This window comes from Ambystoma mexicanum, chromosome 8, assembly GCF_040938575.1.
Source record: "Ambystoma mexicanum isolate Mex_15411 chromosome 8, UKY_AmexF1_1, whole genome shotgun sequence".
Classification (NCBI taxonomy): Eukaryota; Metazoa; Chordata; class Amphibia; order Caudata; family Ambystomatidae; genus Ambystoma; species Ambystoma mexicanum.
Window position 1 is genome coordinate 630,499,359 of NC_090929.1, and position 27,408 is coordinate 630,526,766.

General features: G+C 47.9%; 1 protein-coding gene across 4 annotated transcripts in view; it reads right to left on the bottom strand.

Moving 5' to 3' along the window:
- ECE1 (endothelin converting enzyme 1) overlaps nt 1-27,408 on the bottom strand; it is a 696,412-nt gene that overhangs the window by 529,573 nt on the left and 139,431 nt on the right. The window contains exon 1 of one of the 4 annotated variants that reach the window (XM_069610354.1): nt 26,060-26,083. The exons of the other annotated variants lie outside the window; for them this stretch is intronic. Within the exon in view, the coding sequence (XP_069466455.1) occupies nt 26,060-26,068 (9 nt within the window). The 5' untranslated portion in view covers nt 26,069-26,083. Of the gene's footprint in view, nt 1-26,059; nt 26,084-27,408 lie in introns of those variants that run through there. 4 annotated transcript variants of the gene reach the window in all.

Genomic DNA, 27,408 nt, shown 5'->3' on the forward strand with positions numbered 1-27,408 from the left:
ATTATTTGAGCCAGCCTAAGGTCATTGTGAGTACCAATATGGATTGGATAATATCTTTATAACAAATGTATCTAAAGCGGTTTGAATAGAAGCGCTATATAAATGACAATTTACTATTATTACCCTAATGCTTACCCTACACAAACTAGGTTTATCCTAACCCCTTTCCTACACCAACATCACCAGCCCTCTCCAATCTCCCTATCCCTTTCTTTAACACTTAGCCAAAACCATTATTCTATTAACCCTAGCCTTACCATAACCCCTACCTTAACCCTAACCCATGGAATCACAAGCCCACTAAAACAGAGCAGCACTACATTTCTGGCTACTTTTCAGCTACATTCTTTGGACACTTTCAGCTTGGTAATTTTCCCTGCAGAGGTATTTTCACTGAATGTGTTGGCAACGTTTTTACTGGATACCATAGATTGTGTCCTAGGAAACAAAAATGACTATTTACCTTGGCCCAATTTACAATTACATTTTAATACTAAAAGGTTCTGTTCATGAATATACTAAACCTCTCATGAGATGTACAACTCATACCCTGTTCATTTCCTTGTAGAATAATAAAATACAAGATCTGCTCTCCAAACGTGACTAACATTCCCTCTGTCCTCATCCTCCTCGATCTCTCTTCTGCCTTCGACACGGTCAACCATACCATCCTGCTCAACCGTCTGTGAAAACTTGGGTTTCACTGATCAGGCTCTGGCTTGGCTGACCTCTTTCCTCTCTTATCGACCCTCCCAGGTCCAGTTTGGGTCCTTCCTATCATCTTTCTTCCTCTCTACCTGTGGTGTTCCCAGGTGTCTAACCTCTCACCCTGGCTTTTCAACAAATACTTGGCAACTCTCGCCCACTGCATTGCCATTGTCTGCTCAAACTTCCAGTGCTACGCTGAACACACTCCTAATTTTCAGGCTGCCCTCGGCCACCTCTCCCTCTCTCATCTCTGATTGCCTGCCATTCAAGATTGGTGTCCCGCCAATGATCTTTGTCTGAATGCCAGCAAGACGGAGATCCTCCTCATCGGCACACCTTCACCATCCTTTCCCCTCACTCTGGCCGGCTTCCCTTGGCCCTCCTCCTACCCCCACCTGCGAGGCTAAAAACCTCAGGGTCATCTTTGACTCCACCCTTTCCTTCTCCGCCCACATCTCTGAGGTCTCTAAAAAGTCAAACTTCCTACTGCACCTCCTCAGAGGTACTCTGCCTTTCCTCTCCTTCCCCCAGAAGCTCATGGTATCCCAAGCTCTGGTTCTCTCTAGCTTGGACTACTGTAACAGCCTCTTTCTAAATCTACCTGCCTCTACTCTTCGCCTCTGCAACTAATCCAGAACAGGACTGCAAGACTTGTCCTTGGCCTCAAGCCCTGGGATCGTATCTCTCCAGCTCTGAAATCTCTCCATTGGCTCCCAGTGGATGCAAGGATTAAATTCAAAATCCTCTGCATTGTCCACAAGGCTTTCTGGGCCCAGGGTCCAAAATACCTTCAGCTATCCCTCTGCAAATACCTCCCCTCTCGAGCTATTCGCTCCTCTACCTCAGGGTCAGTCATTTTTCAAAGAAACGAGCTGTAGAATGAGAGGGTTGATCTCCGTCTTTGGCTGGGGCCTCCCTCCCACTATAATACTTGAGGAGAACCTTCTCCGGTTCCGGAAGCACCTCAAGACCTTCCTCTTTTCTTCTGCCTTCGCTCCCCCCTCTCCCCTGCTGATCTGTTCTTTCTTGGCACCATGCACCTGGCCACCCTCTGTCCTCCAGGCCCAGGTACCTGCTCACCCTGCCACCCTCCCGCACTGCCTCCGGGCCACCCCTTGCACTGGGGTCTGCATCTGTACCCATACAGCCCCCCCCCTGTTTTCTTCCTGCACTTATCAGACCTACCCTGTCTGCTGCCTTAAACCTAGCACTTGCAAATTTCTGGCTGCACTACCACCGTTTGTTGCCTTTATTATTCATTTATTATTAATCTGTTTCTCCTCTGCTACGCACTTTCAACTTCTCCCCCCTTCCATGCACTTTTCCCCCTCCCCCTCTCCCATGCACTTGCACGTTCTCAATGTCACTGGGCCTAGTAAGATCGCTGTTTTGTTCTCCCCTGTTCCCCTCCCTTGCCTTGTCGCACTCTGAAACACTTGTGTACGAGCGCGATAGAAATAAAATATCAAAGTACACATTTCACTACAGTACCCTTTACAGGTCCTCATAAATACAGCTGCACATTTGCCTTATCCAATTTCTTTTTAATCAAACGTGGTTTTTGTTGAGGAGGCCACCAGGGGGCGCACAGGCAATGGCTGCCTGAGGAGTTCCCGCCGAGGCTGGGCCTTTTCAGGGGATTGAGTGCCCCCCCCCCCCCCCAACACCTCCCCGAGCGAGCACAATGGGTGGCAGGAGCTGGTGAACCCTCCGTGACGCCCCCGCTCGAAGGAACGGACCTCCAACTCCGACGGCGCTGGATGTTAAGGAGCCCTCCGCAACGAGAAGGTCGGGGTGACGATCCGGGCCACCCCTGGCCACGGTGGTGGAAGGCGAGTGTCAGAGGGGTAGCGCTCCCCAGCACACCCTCAAGGGCCCATTAGGCCACAACAGACCACACAGCTGGTGGTCAGCACGGACGGACGGAAGACCCCACGAGCTCCCGCTCTCGCGAACTGAAGAGCGCCTTTGGCGTTCTCAACTTCATTGGGCCCACGGCCTACCCTGAACCAGCAAGCGGCCCGCGACCCAGGTGAGAGGCCCCCGTCCTCGGTTGGCGGGGCGAGTGCCCGCCTGGGGGGCTGCTCCACCCCCAGCACAGGATAATTCACAGTCTACAAACCCCACTGGTGAAACGTGAACCTGTCTGGCCCCGGGGCGGCACGGCATTCCCCCCAGAGGCACCCCCAGACTGCAGCGGACCCCGCGACAGGGGACCAGTAACACCCCATGAGCTGGAAGAAGACCCTACAAACGTTTCGCTTCCAAGAAACAGATCACTACTGAGGTCCCTACTCTCTCCGGAACCATGGCCCACCCTGAACCCGCTGGCCACCCGGAACCATGGCCCACCCTGAACCCGCTGGCCAGCCCGCAATGACGATTGAAAGAAGTTTTGCCTCCATCCTCCAGGAGATTAGAGAAATGAGATCTGATATCGCCCAGAAGTTCGAGAAATCGGACCAAAGAGTCGACAAAATCGAGGACAGGGTCCTACAAGTGGAAAACTATCAATCGTCCTCTACATCTCTGGAGGTCCAATTCGGCACACGGCTCACGGCTCTGGAAAAGAGGGATGAAGAGAGAGCCAGGTTAATGGACGACTATGAAAATAGGGAGAGGCGGAACAATCTTAGGTTCTTTGGGATCCCAGAAACGGAGGGCGAAACGGAGAGGGAGTTGACCCGAATGGTGAGAGACATTATCACTCTCCTGTTTGCAGAAGAAATGACAACAGAACTCACGTTTGACCGGATGCACAGGCCCGGGGGTAGGTCGGGGAGCCCCAGATCGGTTCTGGCCTGTTTCCGATATTACACCGAAAAAGCCAAAGTTCAGGAGGCTGCGGGGAAGGCGGGGACGATAACTTACAACGGCGCCCAAATCTCTATTTTTCAAGATCTCTCAGCTTACACCCTTGCCAAACGAAGGATGTGCCGCCAACTAACACAACAACTGAAAGAGAAGGGTGTTCGTTACAGATGGGGATATCCTTTCTCCCTGTCTTTTGAATACTCAGGCCAACGCACAACTCTGGTAACGGAAGAGGACATCAAGGGTGCTATCGAGGACTATGTGGGTGAACCCGCCCCCAGGAGGGGGCCGGTAGGCCCAGAAGCGCTCAGCAGGGCCCCCCCCCCCGGCCAGTCTAAACTCCAGAAGAAGGAAAACCGGCGCTAGGAAGTACAAGAAATTGAACACACCACCGACACCGATGGAGGAAGATCGAGTCGACTCGGAGGGGTGACACCAGCGACCCCACGATGATCATCGGGAACAGACAACTGGAAGACTCTGGGGACGCTTCGCTCGCTGCACCCCCTCGAACTGCAAGTATAATGTGCGGGGCCTGAACACCCCCACGAAAAGATCCCTAATAAGCAGAGAATTTAGGAGGGCTAAGCTGGACCTACTCTTCGTGCAGGAGACGCACTGGGCGAGGGGGAGGGAGCCCAGGATGCATGGGGGCGGTACCGAGGAAATTGTTTGTGCATCCCACAAAGGGAAGAAAAGAGGGGTTGCAATTCTGATCGCTATGCGGCTGGGATTCGAGAAAGACTCCATCCTCAGGGACCCTGAAGGCCGCTATCTCTTGGTGCGGGTCTCCCTACAGGGCGTGCCCATAACCTTGGCAGTAGTATACGCTCCAAACGAGGGCCCCCAATTCTGGGAGGGAGTGGGGGAAAGGCCGAAAACATTTGTCCAGGGCCCATTGGTGATGGGAGGTGATTTTAATATGGTCCTCGACCCATCCAGAGATAGACAGAAGGTGGGAGCTTCAAACCGCAGGAGACGCCATGTCACGCTGTTTTCAGAGGGTGAACGAGGGCCTGGGCCTGGTGGACACGATGCCCACCCCCCGAACGGGGACTCCCTCCTTCTCATACTATTCCTCCACTCACAAAGCCTTCTCCAGGATAGACTATATTCTCGCGGACGAGGTGCTCCGCCCACACGTAGCGGGTTACAGGACAGACCCTGTGCCCTGGACGGACCACGACTTGGTCAGAGTCACCTTGGCAGGGGACTAGTGTAGAGAACGGAGGGGACGCTGGAGATGTAACAACGCCATACTGAGAGATGAGGTACACGCCCAGGCCGTCCTGGATGCCATTTCAGAGTTTTTTTAGCTCAACGATAACGGGGAGGTGGGTATGCACACTCTCTGGGACGCCTTCAAGGTGACCCTAAGAGGAGTACTCATTAAAATGGGTTCTCGTCAGAAGAGGGAAAGGGAGACCCAGGAGAGGACTTTGAGGGAAAAAATAGCGTGCCTTCAACCGGGGGGTTCCCCGGTACAGACCCTAGACCGAGACCGCATGGCCACCCTGGAGGACTACAGACTCCAATTAAAAGACTTGCTCCTCCATAAAACGGAGAGGAGCCTCCAAATGGTCAGAGAGAAATACTACGAGAAGGGGGACAAATCGGATAGGATCCTGGCCTGGAAATTGAGGGAGGTTCAGAGAAGCAGGAGGGTGAAAGAGATGAGGGACAAGAGGGGAACACTAGGCTATGACACCCCCCACATAAGTGAAGCTTTCCGCCAGTACTATGAGTCGTTATACGCCTCGGAATATGACGGTGGCGATGCCCAGATTGAGGAGTTTCTCGACTCCATACAGATACCGTCCCTTCCCCGGGAGCTGGCAGAGGGGCTGAAGGGTCGGGTGACCGAGGAAGAGGTGGAGACGGCGATCATCGGGATGAAGGTGGGGACCTCCCCGGGGGAGGACGGCTTTTCGGCCTATTTCTATAAGAGGTTTCGCTCCTACCTGGCAAAGGTTTTCAACTCTGTTTTGGAAGGGGGCACCCTCTCCGACTCCATGATGGGAGCCATCATAGTGGTCCTACCCAAGGAAGGAAAAGACCCGAGGCAATGTTCGTCCCACCGGCCCATAGCATTGCTCAACATCGATGTCAAGATCTTGGCCAAGGTGGTGGGTAGGCGGATGGAGGGGATAATGCAGAAGCTAGTCCACGGGGACCAGGTGGGTTTCATTAGGGGCAGACAAGGGTCGGACAATATCCGCAAAATAGACCTGATACATTTCGCCCAAAACTCAAATCTTGGTGTGCATCCTGTCCCTGGATTCGGAAAAAGCTTTCGATAGAGTAGAGTGGAGATACATGACCCTCCTCCTCCAGCAAATGGGCTTCGGGACGCACATCCTGAGTTGGGTGGCCGCCCTCTATAGGGCCCCTACCGCAAGGGTCCAGGTGAACGGATTGCTGTCAGAATCCTTTCCTCTCACCCGAGGGACTAGACAGGGCTGCCCCCTCTCCCCCCTGCTATATGTCCTCACGATGGAGGCTTTGGCCATAGCGTTTAGATCCCACCCAGACATCAGGGTATCAGAAGGGGAGAGGTGGAATTCAAGCTCTCCCTGTTTGCCGATGACATCCTGGCATACCTGGTGGACCTGGCTTCTTCGATCCCTCCCCTTCTGTCCTTGGTTAGCTCCTTTGGGTGTTTTTCAGGCCTAAAAATTAACACAACTAAGTCAGTTCTCCTTCCAATGCGCCTGGTGGACCCGGTACTGGACCCCTTGACCAGGTTTCATGGGATAGCTGTGGGCAAGAGCAACATAAAATATCTGGGCGTCCTCCTTACTAGGGACCTATCAGAACTGGGAACCTCCAACTACGAGCCCATACTGTTCGAGATCACTTCTGACCTGAGGAGATGGGGAAAAATGATCCTCTCATGGTATGGCCGGATGACGGCAGTCAAAATGAATATACTGCCCCGGCTTTTATACCTCTTTACAGCCCTCCCTACCCGGGTACCCGCTCAAACCTTCATAGACATGCATAAAGGGGTCAGAGACTTCCGACCCTTGGAACCCGTGCCAAATGAAGAGCCACCTGATGCTTCCAAGGGAGGAGGGGGGATTCGGTCTCCCATATTTCCAGTTGTATTACCACGCAGCACAACTAAGGGTCCTCCTAGAACACATGAAGGAAGGCCTGCGGACATATTGGTCATATTTGGAGGACATGGACGTCCACCCCTTCAAAGTCCGAGACCTCCTGTGGGCCCCTCGCAAGTCAATTCCGAAACAAGTACTGGCCCACCCGGCCCTGGGAGTTCTTTGGGAGATGTGCAAGGAGTCCCCGGACGGCCCACTTTTCCACTTAGCCGTCCCCTATGACCTCCTTGTGGGGGCCCCCCCCCTGAATCTGGGCAACAGAGGATTTAGACAATCCCAGCGTTGGTCTGATGAGGGCCTGGAATGGGCGGGCCAGCTATTCAGGGAGGGTGAATTCCTGAGTTATGAGGACCTCAGGGATAGGCTGGGAGGCGGGACCCTCTCCATCTTCGAATACCTTCATTTTAAGGGCATTCTCAACGACCCCGCATGGGGATCAAACCTGCGGAGACAACTAACTCCATTCGAGAAACTCCTGGACTTAGCAACCTCTAGAAAGGGTGCGGTTTCCTGTATATACGCAATTCTAAACACCCATAACCTTCAGGCTAGGAGAGGCTTCTGTGGGTTGTGGAGTGGTCTGGCGGGGGAGGAGCTATCAGAGGATGCCTGGGCTCGCATTTTTAGGATATCATTTCATGGCAATCTCTTCACCTCGGACATGGAACACAACTTCAAAATCCTGCAGGGGTGGCACTGAGATCCGGTAAAACTCTCGAAAATGTTCACAGGGGTGTCGCCAGATTGCCCGAGGGGCTGTGGCCAGGTAGGGACTAGAGGCCACATGTGGTGGCTATGCCTGAAATTGCAGACCTACTGGGAATCCGTTAGAAATTGGATAGCGGAGGTAACGGAGGACCCCCTACCCCTCAACCCGCTGACCATGCTGCTGGGCCTCCCCCCCGGAGGAGCCTGATCTGCACAGGTACCCAAGGATGTGGGAACCTATGTTGAGAGCGGGCAGAGTGGCCCTGGCCCAGAGGTGGAAGAGCCCGGAAACACCTTCTAAGGAGGATTGGTTGAAAAAACTCAAGAACATGTTCTTGATGGACAAACTGACTGCCTTGGTGAACAATGACTCATTCCTCGCTGACTGGTATGGGGTCCAGCAGACATGGGGATGGGACATCCATTAGTTCCAGGATCGTGCCCCCGGATGGTCTGGGCGTGATCATCATTGAGAAGGACTACATCCAGTGGGGGAATCCCACGACCCGGGGCGAAGTCGGCCCCAAGCCAGCTGCAGAGTTGGTCACATGTCACATTGCTTCAAAGACTGAGGAAATGATATGAAAGTTTGGTCTCTTTACTGCTGTTATGGTTGAATCGGACATGAGGAAGGGGGGGGTTTACGTTAAGGGGGGTTCGGGGTTTATGCAATATTTTCTTTTTTGTTCTTTGCCTCACAAAATGCCAATAAAAAAACCAAAGTTTTTTTTAAAAAACGTGGTTTTGTTGCGTTTAATGCGATATTTCAGTGTAAAACCATTGTGAATACACATTGTACAAGATTGCTTAACTCTGACAATATTAAATTCATAAAACAATTCAAAATAATTGAACATCAAAACCTCAAACCCATTATGGACTTCAGGATCCATAATGCCCTTGATACTGGGACGCAGAAGAGGGGCGCAGAATTAGTAAGGCCCAACAATGCCTTTAACCATAATGTGAGGTCTAGTTGTTGTAAATCACAACACCCGAGCGGGATTTTTTTTTTTAAACTCAGGAAGAAGCTGCAGGTGTCAAAGGACGCGGAAGGAGCGGCAGAGGCAGACCAGAATGCTGGGTTGAATGTAGAAGAAAGCCAGCTGATGCCGACACGAGATATGAAAGCCGGTGGCGTGGCAGAGTGTGCGCAGCGGGAAGTGGTGTCTGGCACAGAAGCCTGACCGAGAGGGAGATGTGTTTCCAATGCAACGAGCAGCGCTGCAGTTTGCACGAGGACCGCCGGCGGTCCAGGAAGAAGCTGTACAGACCGCTGGAGTTAGGTTGCAGCGTACAGGAAGACAGAAGGCTGATAAAATGTCCACCACAGCACCAGCACAGAATCAGGAGACACCAAAGCAGACCATAGTTGGCCTAAAGCTAACCCTGGGGCACCCCAAATAGAACATTTGTCAAAAAAACAATACTTTGGACTACCAAACAGAAAGAAACACAGGCATAATTCCCCTTACCTAGGACACCAAATGGGGGAAACATAACCCACAGTGCCAACCACCAGGAGTATGTAAAGAAGCAGAAGAAAGTCAGCAATGGTGCAACTCCACTTATCTGGGACACTTGTAACTTCCATTAACAAAAGAGATTATAAAATGGAGGCAGACTTTGTTCAAACCTCCCCGCTGTTACACTTCGGACTTCCCCGCCGGCATCCTTGCAGAATACAACTTCTTTACAGGCTCCTCTATGGTCCAGGTACAAGCTAGCATGGCGTCTGTACAAACGTCGACGCACTCCAGGTCACCTGACACACCTTGTACGTGGAAGACGTACAGCAAGCCACGCCCCTCTTACGACTATAAAACCACCGTCTTCCAAGGGGCTCGCTGCTGCCAATTAGCGTTACCAGCTACACGCGGTTTCATCAGTTTCCTCTTCGTGTATCCCTACACGAATCCTTATCTGAACTCCTGGTTTTGACCTTTTGCCTGACATTTGGATTGCTTCGTCTCCTCCCTTGTTCTTGTTGCGATCATCTGGTTGTTGGACTCGGAACGCTACTGGATACGGCTCTCTTCTGTGTCTTGCAGTTCTTCCCTGGTTGCCGCTCTGCACATCATTTTTGCTGCTTACCTCCGGATCATCTCAACAACTACTCAACTATACTCGTGTACTCAGGTACATATCTATGGTCTTCCATGGACATTGTTTTCTGTTGGATTCTGGGACATTGAGTGACTTTCCTGTGAGATTGCTCTTCAGTGCATTTGAACGCTTTCCTGAACTGCACCATCCCGACCCTAGTGCGTCCCCTCGTGCCGTTCGGGGTTACTTAACTATACTAACTTCCCTGTTTGTTATTTTATCCTGTCGTTGTCTTCAGAATCCTGAACTCCTCTTTCAATCCTGGATTCCTCTTACTCCATTTATCTTTACTCAGGTCAGTTGTTATCAATACTATAGCTAAAGTGGGAAACGATACTGATTTAGATTTATTCCACTCATTCGTGTTATTCTTTGTAGATTATCCCGGGGAAACGCAATTCCACTCCAATATCCATATAGGTAGTTGTCCAATCATTTTTAACTGTTCTAATCACTTGTTTAACATCAACACGGTCTAATATCTTGGTATTCTTTTGCAGCATTGGTATTGGCGGTGTGTGTTCTCCCCGCTCTTTTATTCAATTGACATCTCGGTCTGTTCTACTGAAACAGCAGAGAGGTACATTGTGGAAAAGAGCCCCTCTTTGAGGAAGCCTGAGTCTTGTACTCAGGGGAGCTGGGATGGAAGGCCGAATTCGGAATTCTATACTACCAACATCTCCAAGGTCGTGTTCTCCGCATCTTCGACCTATTCGGAGTGGTGAGTAAACACCCACAAAGGACACTAGTGTGGGGAATCTTGGAACAACTATTGCCACAAAGCATGACTGTAGTTGTTGGAGTTTACATCCTGGCAGGCAAGTAAACCAGGAAAGGGGCTAATAGTAGTTAGTCTTGGCAGGAGAGTGGAGCAGGAAAGAAGACGTTTTGTGGCAAAGAAGTGTAATGAAAAGAACAGAAAAGTATTTCAGTTGAAGAATACGTGTCACATAATCAGATGTAATTGCTGTGCTATCCCAACAAAAGTATTTTCTTTTGAAGGAGAAATATGATATGCTGACAATTGCTTTGATTATGAACTTGTGGTTTTGAGAGAAAGACATTTCTGTTTTCCCAAGCAGGATATTGGGAAAGACCAATTGCTTTGAAGTTGTGGAACAAGTATTTATGAAAGAGACATTTACTTTAACAAGCGGGAGGTCGCATTTGAAGGATAAGATCTTGTGTGTGAAATTGAATAGAACTTTATTGAAAAAGAACTTCTCCAAAAGGTGTTCCTGCATTGATGCAGGGGAAGGGAATCCAACCCTGGTCACAATATGGTACTTTTCAAAATGTATAAGTTTGAAGTGAGTTTATATTGTTGAATTGAAGACAGCCAAATGTTCCTTTTGCCATTTGTTGTAGATTTTAGCGTGAGGGTCTAAGACTTTTTCACACTAGGTCATCTTTAGTTAGTTTACTAGGTAGGGACTTACTTGTTAGGACAGGGAAAGATAGGCGTTTATCTTACTCTTTTTTTCCCCTTTAATAAAATGGCAGATCTTGAGAAAACGCTACCTTTGCGTCGTCTTACATTTCTGACCCCTCACAATAGGATCAAATGAGGGAGGAGGTTCTCAGGTTAACAGTTAATAGGGGGCTTCCATGGAGATGCCCGGTGCTGGGCAAAGACCTCTTAACAGATTACTCGCCCACAGTAGGCTTAGTGTAGCAAGACTCCACACAGTTGCTCAGAAACCTACACAGACTGTGGTTTCCACTCAGCATGCGTCGTTTCCCTACGAGCCCATTAGATGTTTACAACAATGCCTTATCAGGAGTATTTTATATAGGAGAAACGCCTGCCTCCTACCAATCTAAAGGCAGATAAATACAAGATTAAACAGCTTTTAAAAAACATTTAACAGTGTCTCGTGAACATAAAATGCACTGGCATTGCGAAATCCAAAAAAATTATCAATTATCCAAAATATGATTAGACAAAGCAAACTATGCTGACATTTTGGGTCTCAAGCCAGGAGCAACCCCACAAACTAAATGCTATGAAACCAGGACATGCCTCTATGCCTACCTGTCAGTCCTTGGCATCGAGACGTCCTTGGAGCCCCAGCCTTCTTGACCAGATACCCAGAGGTGATTGTGTGTTCTGAATCTTTAATTTTATTGAATCTTCAGAAAGGACATGTACTGAAAGCATCAATGGCACCTCGCCCAGTTTTGAACGAGTACTGCATTTCAACCAGCACTCTAAATGCAGGACACACATCTAGAGAACACTGGTCTACTGTGTAACTGGACCACTACTCACAATGGGATCTATGAATACAGCAAATTCTTTTTTTGTTTAAATAGTTGCTTTTTCACCCCGCATCCCGCCGCAATACTCAATTTTTTACCCTACCACACCCCCGCATATAAAATCGTGTTAAAATGTGCAATAGAACATTCAGCATTTTTGGCTTCAGCATTTTATGGAGCACAGTAATAGGGGTTGGGGGATACACTCCACTAACTACTGTTGAAAAATTGTTGCCGTTCAATGACCATTTTCAATTCTGTAGCAATGCGGATGTCTAAATGAGACTTGCTGCCAAATCCAATGCTGCAGGTATTCTTCTAATATGATGCTCAGGGGAGTTTAACACAGCAAAAGACGACTTCAGAACTTCGATAGATCAACAAAAAAGTATTCCAGCTTAGTAGAGGTGCCTCCATCCCCGACCTCAAAAGAGTAGCTGAGTTTTGCTGGACATCCCAGTCCAAGTAATATTTATCATACGTGAAAGCAGACTTACAAGTACTAGAATTCAACAAGGAAACATCAGGAACGAGCGAGCTACACACAGCAGACATGGGTCTTCATGACAAATCTGTATGATTTGAGGCACACAGGCATGGGCTTCTCTGGAGATCAGCCTCCTATGAACAATAGAAAAAAGGTTGAATAAAGGAGTATGTAGGGCAGGAAATGGGTGGATTTCTCCGATACAGAGCAACAAAAGGCCCATGCCTGAGCCGCCGTACATCACTGCTGGTGCAGTAATCAGCTGTTAGCAGTGCCCCGAGACCAGTTCCAGAACTCGGAATAACTTTGCCTTTTATGTTTTGCATTTAAACATATTAAAGTACAGTTACGTTTGAGTGCCACAGAAGCGGGTGGGTAATGAGGAATGGCTATTGTCGGTTTCATGCCCCTTAAGAAGGGTGAATGTTGGGTAGTTAGAAATGTGAATGCCTAAAGCTGCATGGTGCGTGAACCAAGCACTAGAAGCAGGCGATCATACCATCAATTATACATCCCCATTTCTTTCAGTCTTGATAGTGCGGTCATAAAAACACAGATGTGATTATTTTTAGACTTGCAAGAAGTCATGCTGGGAATTGTAAACCACCATTCCTGGTGGGGAAGAAAGCAACAATCATACTCTTTATGCTCCAAATGTTTCTGAAATGCTTTCTATACTGTCAGGTTGGTTTATTATGGGGCTACTACATGTTTCAAGTCATCTCTGTAAAATTGTATTTGCACCTTGTGTATTTCCAGGTCTATGACTTGGCTGCCATTACTCTACCCCCCATTAACCACCCCCATTGATCCGGCCAACCCCCCTCTCCCCACCATAGGTTTTGGGTTCATAGAATAAATGTTTTCCCTTTTCTGTACCAAGAACTCTTCAAGAACATACCCCACAACTTCCCACTGTGAGGAATCCGGCAGAGCCATCACCAAAACGCTGCCTAAAGTCTCCTCCCAGGTGGCCAGGAGAGGGCAGATTTTTCCCCGATCACAATCCTGGGGGTGGTGCACTGCGGGAGGATACCCTGGGTGGAGACAAGACCCAGGGTAGTGAGGAGATTCTGTGGGATCAGACAGTTATTTTTTCTCTAAAAGGGATACTTTTACCAGCATGTCAAAAGAGGTTCTGGCTTATTGCCATTTCAACATATCTCAACTGCCTAGTAAAACTAAAATGGTACACGCAAATGTTGTAACCCCGCAATACATTAGATCAAGAGAACAAATCTTTTGTATCCCTAAAAACAAATAACCGCCTCAATACCAAAGGTATACTATAAGGAATGGTGGAAATGTGGTATTTTCTATACCATCTGTCTCTAATAAGATTGAAATCCACAATCCCGCTTCTAAAAATACTAAGGGAATTAAATCTACCCTTAAAAGACAAGGGAAAACAACTCCACTAAAGTGAGAATCCCACAGGAACGGAGACGAAGAATAGGGCTCAAGAGGCATGTAGACGTGACGGTCAGGCAAGTAGGCCTAACAGCCATTGCCAGGGTCAGGCAATTAACATTAAGGGCCTGCACCTGAAATCAATTGCCCCACCTGAGCAGCATAAAAGGCTGCAGCAGGAAGGGGAAGAGAGGAGTTCATGAGGAAGTGTGATCACTTAAAGGGACGCCGGGACGAGAGAAGAGCAGATTTCCCCTGCAGGTTCTGAGTTGGTCCTGTGTTCACAAACCCTGCCTTGCCATGGCTGCACTGAGAGGGACGTGCTGAGATTGTTTCGCAGGTGTGCCTAGTGGCTATAATTGCAGAGCCGTGAGCGTGCTGCAATCTGCTGCCTGGGTGCAGAAGCAAGCCGAGGGACAGAGAAGTGAAGGAGACTCCCTGTGGTCTTGGCCGGTCCGGAGACACCCATGCTGCAGAGGGGTGCGGGTCCCAAGAGTGCCTAAAGTAGTAGTAGTAGGAGGAGGAGAAGTCGGGAAGTGGAAGGAGCCCTCAGCTGCAGTGTTCCCAAAGCCGGTGAGTGAAGCTCTTTGTTCAGGTTCACTGAAAAACCATTGCCAGTAACCGTTGCCAGCTCAATTGTAACTTGCGTAGAGTGGAAGCAAGTAGAAGTTGTTAGTTGCTGTGAAAAGTCCCAATAACAATGGAAATGTATCCTGCAAACATCTAACGTAAGTCAGAGTGCTCGCTTAAAATGAAAAGCTTTCCATTTCCCATTGTTGAACTGTATAAAACTTTACCAGAGTGGTCGCGTGTCTCCAATTAAGAAGAGGAATGCTTTTCTGAATCACTCGGAAAGTTTAAACTGACTTTCCCAAACTGTTACAAGGAATATTACAACAAAGACAGGTCGCGTGTGGACAATTGTGATTCATGGCCACAGTCAAAGTATCACTCCTTGCTAATGAAAGGGAATGCAAGTCCTTGGAGTTCTCTAAAGTTACAAAATCTTCAAAGATTGGTCGTGCGTACCTAAATCGGTTTCTCTTGTAAAGCTTGAACCCTGTAACATCTAGAACAATTATTCAATAAATGATAAGTTGCTGAATTAAAGGGAAGAGCAAGCATTGCCTAAGCAAGTAGGCAAATCCTTTCTATAGTGAACCAGCCCCACTGAAATGTAACCACCTGTATCCGGAAGTTGCTAAAGTTGTTAAAGGTCCAGCGTCCTCCGATGCAAGTGTGACAAGGTCATCCAAAGCGGGAAGAGTGCCAAAACAGCTTCAGGGTAGCTACTGGAACCAAGTAGGTGTGAATAAAGCTGGGGAAGGGAGCTGGGTGCTTACAAGAAGATTAAATTAACAATCTGTAGTGCTGAGACTGTTGAAGTTGAGTGAGCAGCAGTCTGGAAGCAAAGGCAGATTATATTGGTGGCAGTAAGACAGACAGAAGAGGCAAAGAGGCCACCCTTTTCTGATAACATACGAAAGAAGAGTGCCTTGCCTACCTGTTGAGGTCGAAGAGTCTAGTCTTTAAATTGCCTAACAATCATAAAGTACTAAGGTTAAAGAGAACTATCATAGCTGTGGTTGTCTATAATACTGTCAGCAAATGTATTAAAAGGTGGTTGAAGCAGTGGCATACTGTGGAGCCAAGTAGCCTGCCTCCACAATAACAGTAGTATAAGGGAGTTGTCAAGAGGAAAGCAACACCCTAAGAAGAAGCATCCTGACAAATTATACCAACACTACAGAGGTTATCAAAACATGGACAGTAGTTGAAGCTGAAGTGGTTCTTTTATCTTTGAACTGTGGCAATACCATCATTGAAAGAGGATATCCAGGATTACCATTGGTGCTGTTTTCTTTGCTGGAATTGGAAGGGGAACCTTTCAACAGAAAGCTAAAGAACTGTTAACAGTGGATTTTTTAACGCTCAAGAACTGACTCAAGACTTTATGAGCACTTGGAGAAATTGACTTTGGACAATCCCGGGAAAGGGATCTACCCAGGACAGGTTAATGTCATCCAAGTCACTGGTTGTTTGGTATTCACTTATTTATGGCATTTATGATTTCCTTTGAACATTTTGTTGTTTAGTCTAGGGCCAGTTTTGTGTATGCTAGGAGACATTCCCATAGAACTTAGACTAGGGATGGAACTCCCCGGTAGAGTAGGTCTACTAAGGGTTTATTTGCACTATGTCATTAAAGAAATGTCCGAACACTGAGAAAACCACAACCAGTTGTTCACTTCACATTAATGACCCCCTCATACCACCCTATAGCCAATCCCCATAAGCAGTGGTACATTACTGTGTAAAGTCTTAGCAGTTCCTCAGTCAGAAGGTGTGTGGTACTAAATGCTAGTGACATAAGTACTGTATCTTTATTCACACCCCTCCACTGGCAATATTGAGGGAACAGAGGAACATGGCCATATGTCTGTCAAAATAAGCATGCATCAATTTGGATCTGTAAGATCAGGCGAGATCATCATACTAGATTTCTTGGACTCCACAGGACCCTTTGTCGGTTGCTCAGGACAAGGGCTCAACAGTGAACATATTTCATGCATCTTCCAGGCCTTTAAAAACAGGGGAAATAAAAAAAAGGACAAGAGAACAGAATTCCAATAATCCGCTTCAACATTTACCGCCTTTGCTCATTTTCCAGAAACGTTCCAATTCCGTTTGCTTTTAATTTTATCACAGAGTGCTGTGGCATTTACAACTTTACCGTTAAGCACCTTTCTTTACAGGCTCTGCTGCCCTGCAACCTAATTCGGGCCAAGAACTCCCGGAGCGGGCAGTTTACATACTGACCCATTATCTCAAACAGACTCAGGGAACGATTGGTTAATACAAAAGCAGATGTTGTAATAGAACACCAACCTGGCAACAACATCGCCATCCATCCTGATCTTAACACGAGGTTGCACAAGACTGCCCACCTACGTGTTTCTCAGAGACCTAGACTTCCGACACTCACCTCGGTTTTGAGTTCAGAAGGCAACAATTGAAAAAGTTGGTTTCAAAGAAAACTTCAGAGTGTTGCCATACAACCAGTGCGTGGTGGCTAGCGAATTTATCTGAAGGGGCATACATATTTGCAGTGGTGGAAATGGAAAAAATTGGTGGGGGGGGGGGTCACACAAGGGCCAGGGTGGGGGCGGAGTTTGGGGGTGCCGCCCACCCCCCGTTCCTCAGTGCTGACTCTGGCCGGTTCCCAAGATCCGGCACCAGATGTATAGCCGGATCTCGGATGCGGCGAGCGCCGGCACAATCGCCAGCGCTGCCTATTTGGCATTAATGAGTTAGCATGGTACTCGGGCCCCAACTAAAGTTTTTGCAGGGGGAGCATTTCCCCCCTACAATGGTTGTTTTTGTAAGGTGTAAAACTGCTTTTTACAGCACACTTTGTGAAAAAATGGGTACAAGCCATGCAAGGTACTGAAAAACATGAAAACATGTAATATATGGCAGGTCACCACCAGAACACAGGCGCATTTTCCAATGCACTCTCTTGCTTCCAAGGCCACGGTATATGCCAGCATCGACACTTAAACCCCTTTCATTGGCACAATATGTACCAATGCCGTGTCACGGTCAGACGATATGCGGTTTGTGCACAATGCCAATGCATGTGCCACTGCAAAAACAAACACTCGTGTTGGCTGTAACCAATAATGCCACTAAGAAGGCATTTTTCGTGCCTGTGCCAATATATTCTATTAGTGCCCTGCGGCACCTTGCATTTGCAGCCAAGGGCCAAAATATACAACTCTGCCAGGATAGTAATTTTAAAATCCTGTTGCCGGCACCCCAACACCATACCTTCCAGCCACTCAGGCCTTCATACAGACGTCCACGCAGTCATGCATACATGTTTTTCTTTCTTTTTTAAATACAATTTCTTCACATGGAAAAAAACAAGACCCACCTTTATCTACATCAGTGGTATGCAAACATCTGTATGCTAAGCCCCCCTCGAGTAAAAATAGTGTTGCTGCCCCACCTTCCCCCCAGGTGCCATATCGCTTATATTTTCTATTGTAATCAGTCGCCGTACCCCCTTTTTGAAGAGACTCGCGCCTCGCCTGGCCATCCTTCGGGCTACCTTGGTGGGGGCCAGCCCCACAGTTTGAAAACCACTGATCTCCAGTTTTGCGCATGCGCAGAACAGACAGACAGACTCCAGAGATCGTTCGGCCAAAGCGCAAGCTAGCCTTGGAGCCATCGAGATAGGCGCTGAAGGCACTGCTTGGACACTGAACATTGGCACGCGCGCCTCGTGTCCATTAGGGGAGCACTTCACATCAAGGACCCCGCAAATGTTAGTCAAACCCACGGCACGCATTCGGGAACCAGCAACAGGGATTGCGCTTCAGCTGCCAGCAATGAAGGCAATTACGCAAGATTCAGTCGCCTATTGAACGTTCGTTCCAACCGGTAATTGAAAAGCTGCCAAACGTTTGTGCTGTAACAAACATTTTTCAAATAACCTAAATATTTTTGGCTTGAGCCAACAATGTGTTTAGCACGAGTAATGTTACACACAACATTCAGCAACAGAACGGCAAGGCAATAATTGCCTATTCCTCTAGCCTAAGGTAAAGCAATGGCAAAGCTGGAGAGCTAGCAGGGTGTGCATTTAAAGAGCAGGCCAAAGTTCCTCACTAAGGGAAAGCAATAGTACAGGTGGAGAGCTAGCAGGGTGTGCATTTAAAGAGCAGGCCAAAGTTGCTCACTAAGGGAAAGCAATAGAACAGGTGGAGAGCTAGCAGGGTGTGCATTTAAAGAGCAGGCCAAAGTTGCTCACTAAGGGAAAGCAATAGAACAGGTGGAGAGCTAGCAGGGTGTGCATTTAAAGAGCAGGCCAAAGTTGCTCACTAAGGGAAAGCAATAGAACAGGTGGAGAGCTAGCAGGGTGTGCATTTAAAGAACAAGCATCAGTTCCTCACTAAGGAAAAGCAATGGCAAAGCTGGAGAGCTAGCAGGGTATGCATTTAAAGAGCAAGCATCAGTTCCTCACTAAGGAAAAGCAATGGCAAAGCTGGAGAGCTAGCAGGGTATGCATTACAGGCATTACCATAGCAAGCAGATGTGATCATCATGCATCATCTTCTATAAAAATCCGGCATTTCTTGCGCCTGTGTGCAACTGAGCATTACTTCTTCACGTTCGGTCAAGAACTGGGGGTTATCGTTCACCCATCAGAAAACAAAAAAACAGTTTCTGGCGAAAGGAGATCTCTGCAAAAGGCGGGCTCAATTCCTTCACCATTTCCACCAGAGCAATTAAGGCGCACAATTTCCTGGAGTTAGCATGGCCTTTTTCTGACATCAGCAGTCTCTTTGACAAGCTGCAGATTAAAAAGATACACAGCTATTGCTATTTCAGTAGCAAGTCAAGCCTTTGCACAACCATTTGGGTCCCCAAAAGAGACAAATACTGCCTTGCCAGGAAACAGAATGTGCAGTTCTAGCAAAAATAGGTTCTGACGCAGCAGCCTGCGCATGGCAGGCCAATGTACAGCTCCAAACTCTTATGCTGTTGGGTTTGGAAAATGTGCATTTTATCATATATGGAATAATGTGCAACAGTGGAAGTGTTTAATTATATAATTCATATTGTTGGTTTTAATGTTGGCTGAAGGTTTGATCATATAGTGCAAAATGTTGATTTATGAAGCCAAACTCACTTAAATAAAAAAGAAAAAAAAAATAAGTGTTTAAGCTCGGATAGGAATAACATTAAACTAAAACAGGGTTGACTACTGGGGTTCTGCACTAGTATTTACCACGAAATGGAGCTCCAATGCGTTGGTGGCTTACTGTCCACATGGTCACTGAATGCATTTGTCAATTATATGCTGGATCTTGATTTGCTGTGCATATTGCCAATTAAGTGACACAGGGATTGTGCATGCTAGTCAGTAGCACTCAATGAGGATGTAGCTTGTCAGGCCTGTATTACCCCCCCCCCCCCCCCCCCGAGACAAAATTCAGAGTTGGAACTGGTGGAGGAGCCGCGCGGGGTGCCATTTCTTGAGTTGTGATCTGGACACATCTTCCGTCTTAATATCTTCTTCTGGGTGTAGGATTCCATTTGGTTCCCAAGTTTGTGCATTTTGAGATCAGGATGTGTCATTATTCCATTCAGAAGATTAACTTAATATACCAGAACTCAATGAAAATAATTGCAATTTCGTTTTTTCACAGATTTTGCAACACTCCTACCTCTACCTACATAATCCATTCTAAAGAGGTTGGACCACATGCTGCACCTGTTCCCTCCTCAAAATTGACAACTATGTGTACTCGTAAACCTCTTGCTGCAAGTCCTCTACGCTCAGTACCGGAGCGTAGGGACTGGAGAGGTTCTTCTCTACTTGGTTTGGATGGAAAATGCATTTGCAGAATTTGCTCATGGTGAAAATAAACCTAAATAGAATACCCACTGGCTTGGAAGCCTTGTTCCTAGACACAAGGAGACACTAGTGTACTACTCGACACAGAATTTTGATTGTTTTCCCACAATGGAACAAACCATGGCCCAAAAGAATGTAGCGATTTTGGTCGAAAATACAGTAAAATAACCCAAATGAAATAGATTATACACCCCCCCTTTTACTTAACTTGTGGCGGCACATTTTGCTGTGTGCCTCCGACTCGCTGTGTCGCTGCAACGCCTGTTCCCGTTCACTTTGTGATCGCGAACCGGCACAGGGGGGGTTTGTGGGGGGGTCCTTTCTCCTTTTTCTTTATGCTTTACTCCAACAGCTGCGGGGGACACCCTGACATTATAGTGAACAATGGTGCGGGGGACACCGAATGGGGTTTTAGTCAAAATGTTCAGCCATGTAAACTTTTCCTACGGCCGAAATTCGACCAAATCTCCCATTCGGTAATTTCTTTTCAATTATTTTGGCCACTTCCTTAGAAACATGGTAGCAGTTTCTACCTACACCCGCCTTCCCAGGGGTGTGGTCTATTAAAATGGTAGAAGTTCCCCTTAAAGGATACTGTGTTCTTGTAACATTCTTGCATTCCTAGAAGTAAAGGAAAAACACCATTCGTGTCACCACAGCATTTAGCTGTCAAACGGAACACCTAACGGAGTTACAAAAGGAGAGGCTCAACTTCCATTAAAAAAAAGTGTTTTATTTTTAAAAGAACGTATTAACTGGAAGAAAGCACCAGTAAATGATACACGTCTAGACTTGGTGAAGGGAAAAAAAAATGCATCTTTCAAGAAGAAAAACACCACTTCAGGCGATCGAGAGCACCGCCTGTTTTAAAGGGACGGTAGATGATCTTTCAGATGGGGGGGGGGTCGCAATAAATGAACGAGGACTGATCCTAGACTCATTTCGTTACTAGAGAGGACCTACAAACTGAGAATGCCAAATAATGTGGGGTGGAGAATCACAGGATTTTTTAACAAGTTGAGGTGTAAGGATGGTGTCCACTGCACGCCCCTAATCCCCATTCTGAGCCAGTACCTGCTTTGCGTACGGGAGCTTGCAACAAAAATAGACGGCTTCTATAGGTGTACTTTCTCGGTCCCATCTGCCAGCTTGGACCCCCGGAAGGTCGTGAAGGAAGAATGAATGCAGTCTTTTTAGCGCAAGAGGACCCTGCTCCCCACACCCTCACAACTTCGATCGTATTGCAGGCAGGTGCTCACACTCCATAGTGCTTGCAGCTGTAACTCTTCTGCCTTCTAGGCACGAGTCAGCATGGCCTACCACTGGGTGCCTGGTGACTGCAAGCAGAGAATCTAGCATTCACTAAGTGTACATGGACGACCCGCGCGAGTCGCCGCGGAGGACAGAAGAGGTGGGCAAATTCATGGTCACCCCAAACCGGCCGCTTTAGCCAGCCATGCAGGGGAGATTGTACCCATGGTATGATAGTTTATTTATATAGTGCCTATACATAATGTGTTTCAAAGTGCTTCACAGCAAGGGAGGGAACCAGGGAAAACACAAAAACATTCTTACAGGTCATAACAACAAGAATGTGAAATTAACCGTACTCAGCCTGGCGACATTTCAGATAGTGCAAGAGCTAATACACAGATAGGAAGGAAATGGGAACAGACAGGCGACTACTGTACTAGGCCTGATGACATTTCAGATAGTGCAAGAGCTAATACACAGATAGGAAGGAAATGGGAACAGACAGGCGACTACTGTACTAGGCCTGATGACATTTCAGATAGTGCAAGAGCTAGTACACAGATAGGAAGGAAATGGGAACAGACAGGCGACTACTGTACTAGGCCTGATGACATTTCAGATAGTGCAAGAGCTAATACACAGATAGGAAGGAAATGGGAACAGACAGGCGACTACTGTACTAGGCCTGATGACATTTCAGATAGTGCAAGAGCTAATACACAGATAGGAAGGAAATGGGAACAGACAGGCGACTACTGTACTAGGCCTGATGACATTTCAGATAGTGCTGCATGTGGAGGAATAACAAGTAAGGGGGGGGGGAGCATGTGTTACTATCATACTAGACCTTGGGACAATTCTGATAGAGTAAGTGCATAGAAAAAGTAAAGGGAGGGGGAGCAGACAGGGGGAAGGGAGAGGAGAAGAGAACAGACAATAAAAACAGTGAAAAAAAGAGCAGAGAAGCAGAGGGGGGAGCGAGTACAGTTGCAGAGGTCAGTAAAACACATAGGGCCCGATTCATGGTATTATTTGCACGTAAAATATGGGGCTCGTGCGTGCAAGCGCCCCTTTGTCGGTTCATGAACACAATGCGCAGGGCTTACCAGGGACTTGCGAGGCTAGAGTAGGTAGGTTGCCAGTTATGAGTACCAGTCTGTAGAACATACCAAGTATGTCTTGCAATGGCATTGCCGGTTTGGTTCATTTCCATTATGGGACTGAAATGATGTTTTTAAATTGAATCACATCTCCAAGTATTAGAATACAAAGAGCAAAACAGGACTACAGAGGCTTCTTACATGTCGCGTCATAAGAGGTCAACACAACACATCAGCTGGTGCTTTAGGCAAGATGAGCCATGTGGCTCCCTCCACTGGGAGCAAAACCAGAGAGGCAGAAGGCCAGAGCATTGGCCAGGCTGTTTCTGGAAACCAAGAACTCCCGACTCCTCAACCCGTCTACTGCAGACACCAAGTGCTCGTCAGCGGTCTTCAGATATAGGAGGTTATGAAGGTTTTTTTGCTTGAAACCACTTTAACTCAAGGTGGCGTTTCCGGAGAGAACTTGCCAACTCATAATTTCTGCCTCGATTCTGGCAGATGTTTGATTTGTAATGTTTAAAAGGAACTATTAGCTCGACTGCTAGTTTTTCAACGTTACTTTTTAAAATATTGTGCTTTACACTTTTTTTCACCATTATGGAAACATCTTAAAGCAAAGAGGTATTTGGAAATCGTGCTGCTGAATGAACTCACGCGGGGACCTCCTTGCTGCTGAATGGACTCACGCGGGGACCTCCTTGCTGCTGAATGGACTCACGCGGGGACCTCCTTGCTGCTGAATGGACTCACGCGGGGACCTCCTTGCTGCTGAATGGACTCACGCGGGGACCCTCCTTGCTGTTTTTGTAAAGTGCCTATTCTGGGTGTCCATATGTGGTGCAAATGCACGAGGCTTTTCACATGTTTTAACGTAGCCCTGTTTGAGGATGTTGCTGCCTCGCCGCCTGGCAATCCCCATTCATCCGGTCGCTGGTCGAGGTACCAAATCCCAGCAGCATCTTCGGAGGAAGGGTCTGGCAGGTTTTGATGCACTGCTTCCAGGCATCAATTTGAAAGATGGCAGAGAATCCTACTGTTTGACATCACTGTGAGAGATTGCAATATTACCCTTGATACATAGGGGTGGTGTGGAAAGGAAAGCAAAAGGTGGGGATGAAGGTGAAAAATAAAAGCAGAATAAAATGGGATGGGGGGGGGAAGAGGGGAAAAGGGGTGGGGGTATCGGGTGCAAACTCCTCAACGGAAAAGAAAAACAAAACTGATCATTTTGCCAAAATTAGAAATTGAAAATTGTGCCAATTTTTCGGAAAGTTGCGAATGTGGGCATTTCAAATTTCTGACATACAACCAATACTGACTGTTATTAAATAGGTTTCAGGGCGACTGAAGACTTGGTTGTCCAATAAACTGAGCCTCTTTCCCTACTTCAACCAGTTAACCCAACTAGGTCACTGCGACTCTGGGAAAATGGCTGGAAATAAGTGGTTTATATGTAGATTGTTCCCAGAGAAACCCAGTAACCGCCCAAGCAAGATACGCCAACTCTCCAAAACAACCCCGAAATCCTTCAAGGGCTGCTGTCAAGACCAAAGCACTGCTTGGGCAGCAGCCTCAGGAATGTATCCTCAGCAGTGACCCTTCATAATGATACCCCCCGCCCCATGACCTTGAAGTGCCTTCTCGGTCAACCACATATCCCTGAACTGTCTTGAATGGCCAGTTATATAGTCTGGGTGAGGGGCATGTGGCCTTCTATGCCACCGCACTTACATTGTTACCTGAAGGAGTCCCTCCCAGCTTCACAGTGCCGCCAGGTGGCCTCACTGTGCCATAAAGCGCTATACAAGCAACAAGCATGCCAAAGCCTGGTGCGGTACAGTTATGTTACACAAGCAGCCCTAGCACAGGAACCTTGAGCTGTGCAGCAACTCCACTCTTAGACCATGTTATCAGAGTTTCCCGCTAGCCCACCCCACCCCACACCTCAGCATGAAAAATGGAAACTATTGTTCTTAGGAAACCGTGCTTAAAATCTCCACGATCGCACAAACCTTTGTTCCTAACAGCGTTTGCATTCGCCAGCAGCTGCTCATGAAATCATCGCTAAATACGAGATTTAGAAGAGCGGAAATAGCTCACATTCCAATAGGCCGCGTGTGTGTGTCACTGTGTACAAATACTGCAGCAGAGCCCTTACAAGCCCCCGGAGCAGCGCAGCAAGGCTGCGCAAGGGCGCAGCCACACCAATGCTTGTGCACAGGTGCAAACGAGGGTGGCAGGCGGGGCCGGCCATAGCGGCAGCAGCGCCCTGGGCGAATTGGCGCCCTTCCGCCCCACGCACCCCTGGTCAACAGGGGGCAGGATGTGCCACATTTTTTTAATACCTCCTCGCTCTGGAATAGGACGCTCATGCTAAGGCACGAGTCCCCTATTCCAATGAAAACTGCCTCGCTCCTGCGTTGGAGCGAGGAGGTAATCATGTGAATAGGGTGCTGATGCAGAGTATCAACACCCTATTAATTAAATGCGCCCCGCTGCCGCGGGCCCATTAATAACAAAAGGGCGCCTGCCACGCATTCTCCCACTATGCCAGCTCGGGTGAGCCCTTGAAAGACTCCCCCGAGCTGGCGTGGCGGGGGCTAATGGCACCCTGGAGGCATGGCGTCCTGGGTGGTCGCCCGGCCCGCCCTGGCATAAGGCCTGCCCTGTCGGCAGAGCTCGATTGGGGTAAAGCTCTAGCGCAGTAGTCTTCAAAAATGTGACTTCTGATGTTGGGCAAGGCTCTGGTGTGGCCACTTTGAAATGGCAGCTCCTGTACAAAGGCAGACTGCACTTGTTCTTTTACCATTTGAGATATATATATATATATATATATATATATATATATATATATATATATATATATATATATATATAGCTCGCTAGGGGCTCTAGTTCGCAACCCAAGAGGTCAGGCATGTGGATGGGTGCTGAGAGGCCATGACAGAGACTCGATATGTGACCAGCTGTACCGAAAATTGTCATAGGTTGTCACTGTATTCTAATGGCAGGGGTGTTGAGGGAAGTCTGGTGTAAAGTTGAAGATGTTACATGTCCAGCCAGACTGAATTTAAGCAGTCGTAGCTGCATTCTAAAGTGTGTGGATGGATAGCCGTGCCTGCGCCCGATGTCCATCGAAGTGGTGCGTTTAAACATACCCAGTGGTGGAAATGGAAACAATTTGGAGGGGGATCCCACAAGGCCCGGTGTGGGGGTGGAGTTTGTAGGAGGGTGGCGGAGTTCCAATGAAGGAAGAGTACAGAAAAACAAAAAAAAAAATGTTTAACTGCTTAAAAATGGCGCAAATAGACCGGCTATCTAAACAGTCTTCTAGACATGGCAGACAGGCTGCTTTAAGATCTAGGGCCGTAAAGTTTTTCTAGCACCATATACCGGCTACCCTTGCATTCTTCCTCTAGATCTGTAGACATGGGTCGCTTCTTCGACTGTACACTTTTCTGGGCTGTAGAGAGCGCACACACCTGGAGCGAGGCGCTTCAAATGGACAAGCGGTGCAGCCCACCAGAAACGTGCCTTTACACTCCAGCAGTATATCACATTGGTTCACGAAGTGGGATGGTGAATACACACACACACACACACACACACACACACACGCTAGCGGCAGACAGTACATGGGGGGGGGAAATGGGAGACTTACCAGCAACATTTGCGTGGCATCTGGAAGGAGGAGTCTCTGGCGTAAATCTTCCAAGTCCCCGTGGACAGTGCACACAGTCCTATCGTTTTAATGCAAATAATTTCCGGTTGTCAAAAGTAGACGCTCGCCTTGCGAGTAAACAATAATGGTCAGAGCAGCAGGGGAATATGAAAACCCACAGGCACACAGAGTGTTTACCTGCACACCTGCTGTTTTCACATCGATTCGGCGGCATCTGCTCACTTACGTGCATCACCTGCAGAATATCCCGCCTTTGCACCGTAGCAGCCAATGAATCTGGGAGTCTGCGCCGGACCGCGGGCTGCCATGGAGACGGACAAGCCACAGCACCCGGAAGCGAGGCGTTCAGCCCAACCCAACGTTCTTCGGGGAGCTCCGCTTGGCCCCGGGCGGGCTGCTGTACAAAACACACAGCGCACCGAGGAATGACAGGGAATTTGGCACGTTCACCACCAACCACAGCAGAATATAGTGTACCCCTCCCAAACTGCCATTTGGCCTCCCTCTCTTACCCCTCACAAACTGCCATTTGGCCTCCCCTCTCTTACCCCTCCCAAACTGCCATTTGGCCTCCCTCTCTTACCCCTCACAAACTGCCACTTGGCCTCCCTATCTTAATGCCTCAGGGTAGTGAACACATGTAAACGGTGGCACACGGACCCCGACTCCGGGCCCTTAGTATCCATCTCATTTCGATCTGTACCCTAGTCATGGCCCTAGCCTGTCACAGTGTCAAATAAATACATGTCACATACCAAATAAATACATGAAATGCATATGCAAATCACTTCTCTTTGAAATGACATGGTTGCCATTAAACAAATTAAATATGAAAAACAAAAATATAAATAAATAGGAGAGGACTCGTGGCAAGTTTTATGAACAAGCAGAACCAAAAGGAGTAATTGTGGTCCCTCGGGGGATTCTAGGAATTGCTGGTTTTGGTAAAACTCTTCACTGGAATTTACTGCAAAAATGTTGCCATTTTAAAGGCAAGCCCCCTTTGCAAGGTAATGCCAATGGGTTTCACAATTTACAGCTTTGTGTGCTTAGGGGTCAGCCTCACGCTCAGTGCAGCCATAAGATCATCTAATGCAGTGCTTAATTTGCGTGGGGAGGGGCGGGGCGGGGTGGCCAGGGCTCACTCCTGGCACTTATTTATGAGACCCAGCACTTATGGTCTCAGACTCACTTTAATTATGGATGTTGATAGTGCATCCATCAACCACAATGAGCAGGTGCGAGCTGTAGGGTAACCCCAAATATGTCAACAATGTGGGAGAAACTATGGAGGTGGCAGCAGTGGTGGGGAACTGCCCACCCGCAGG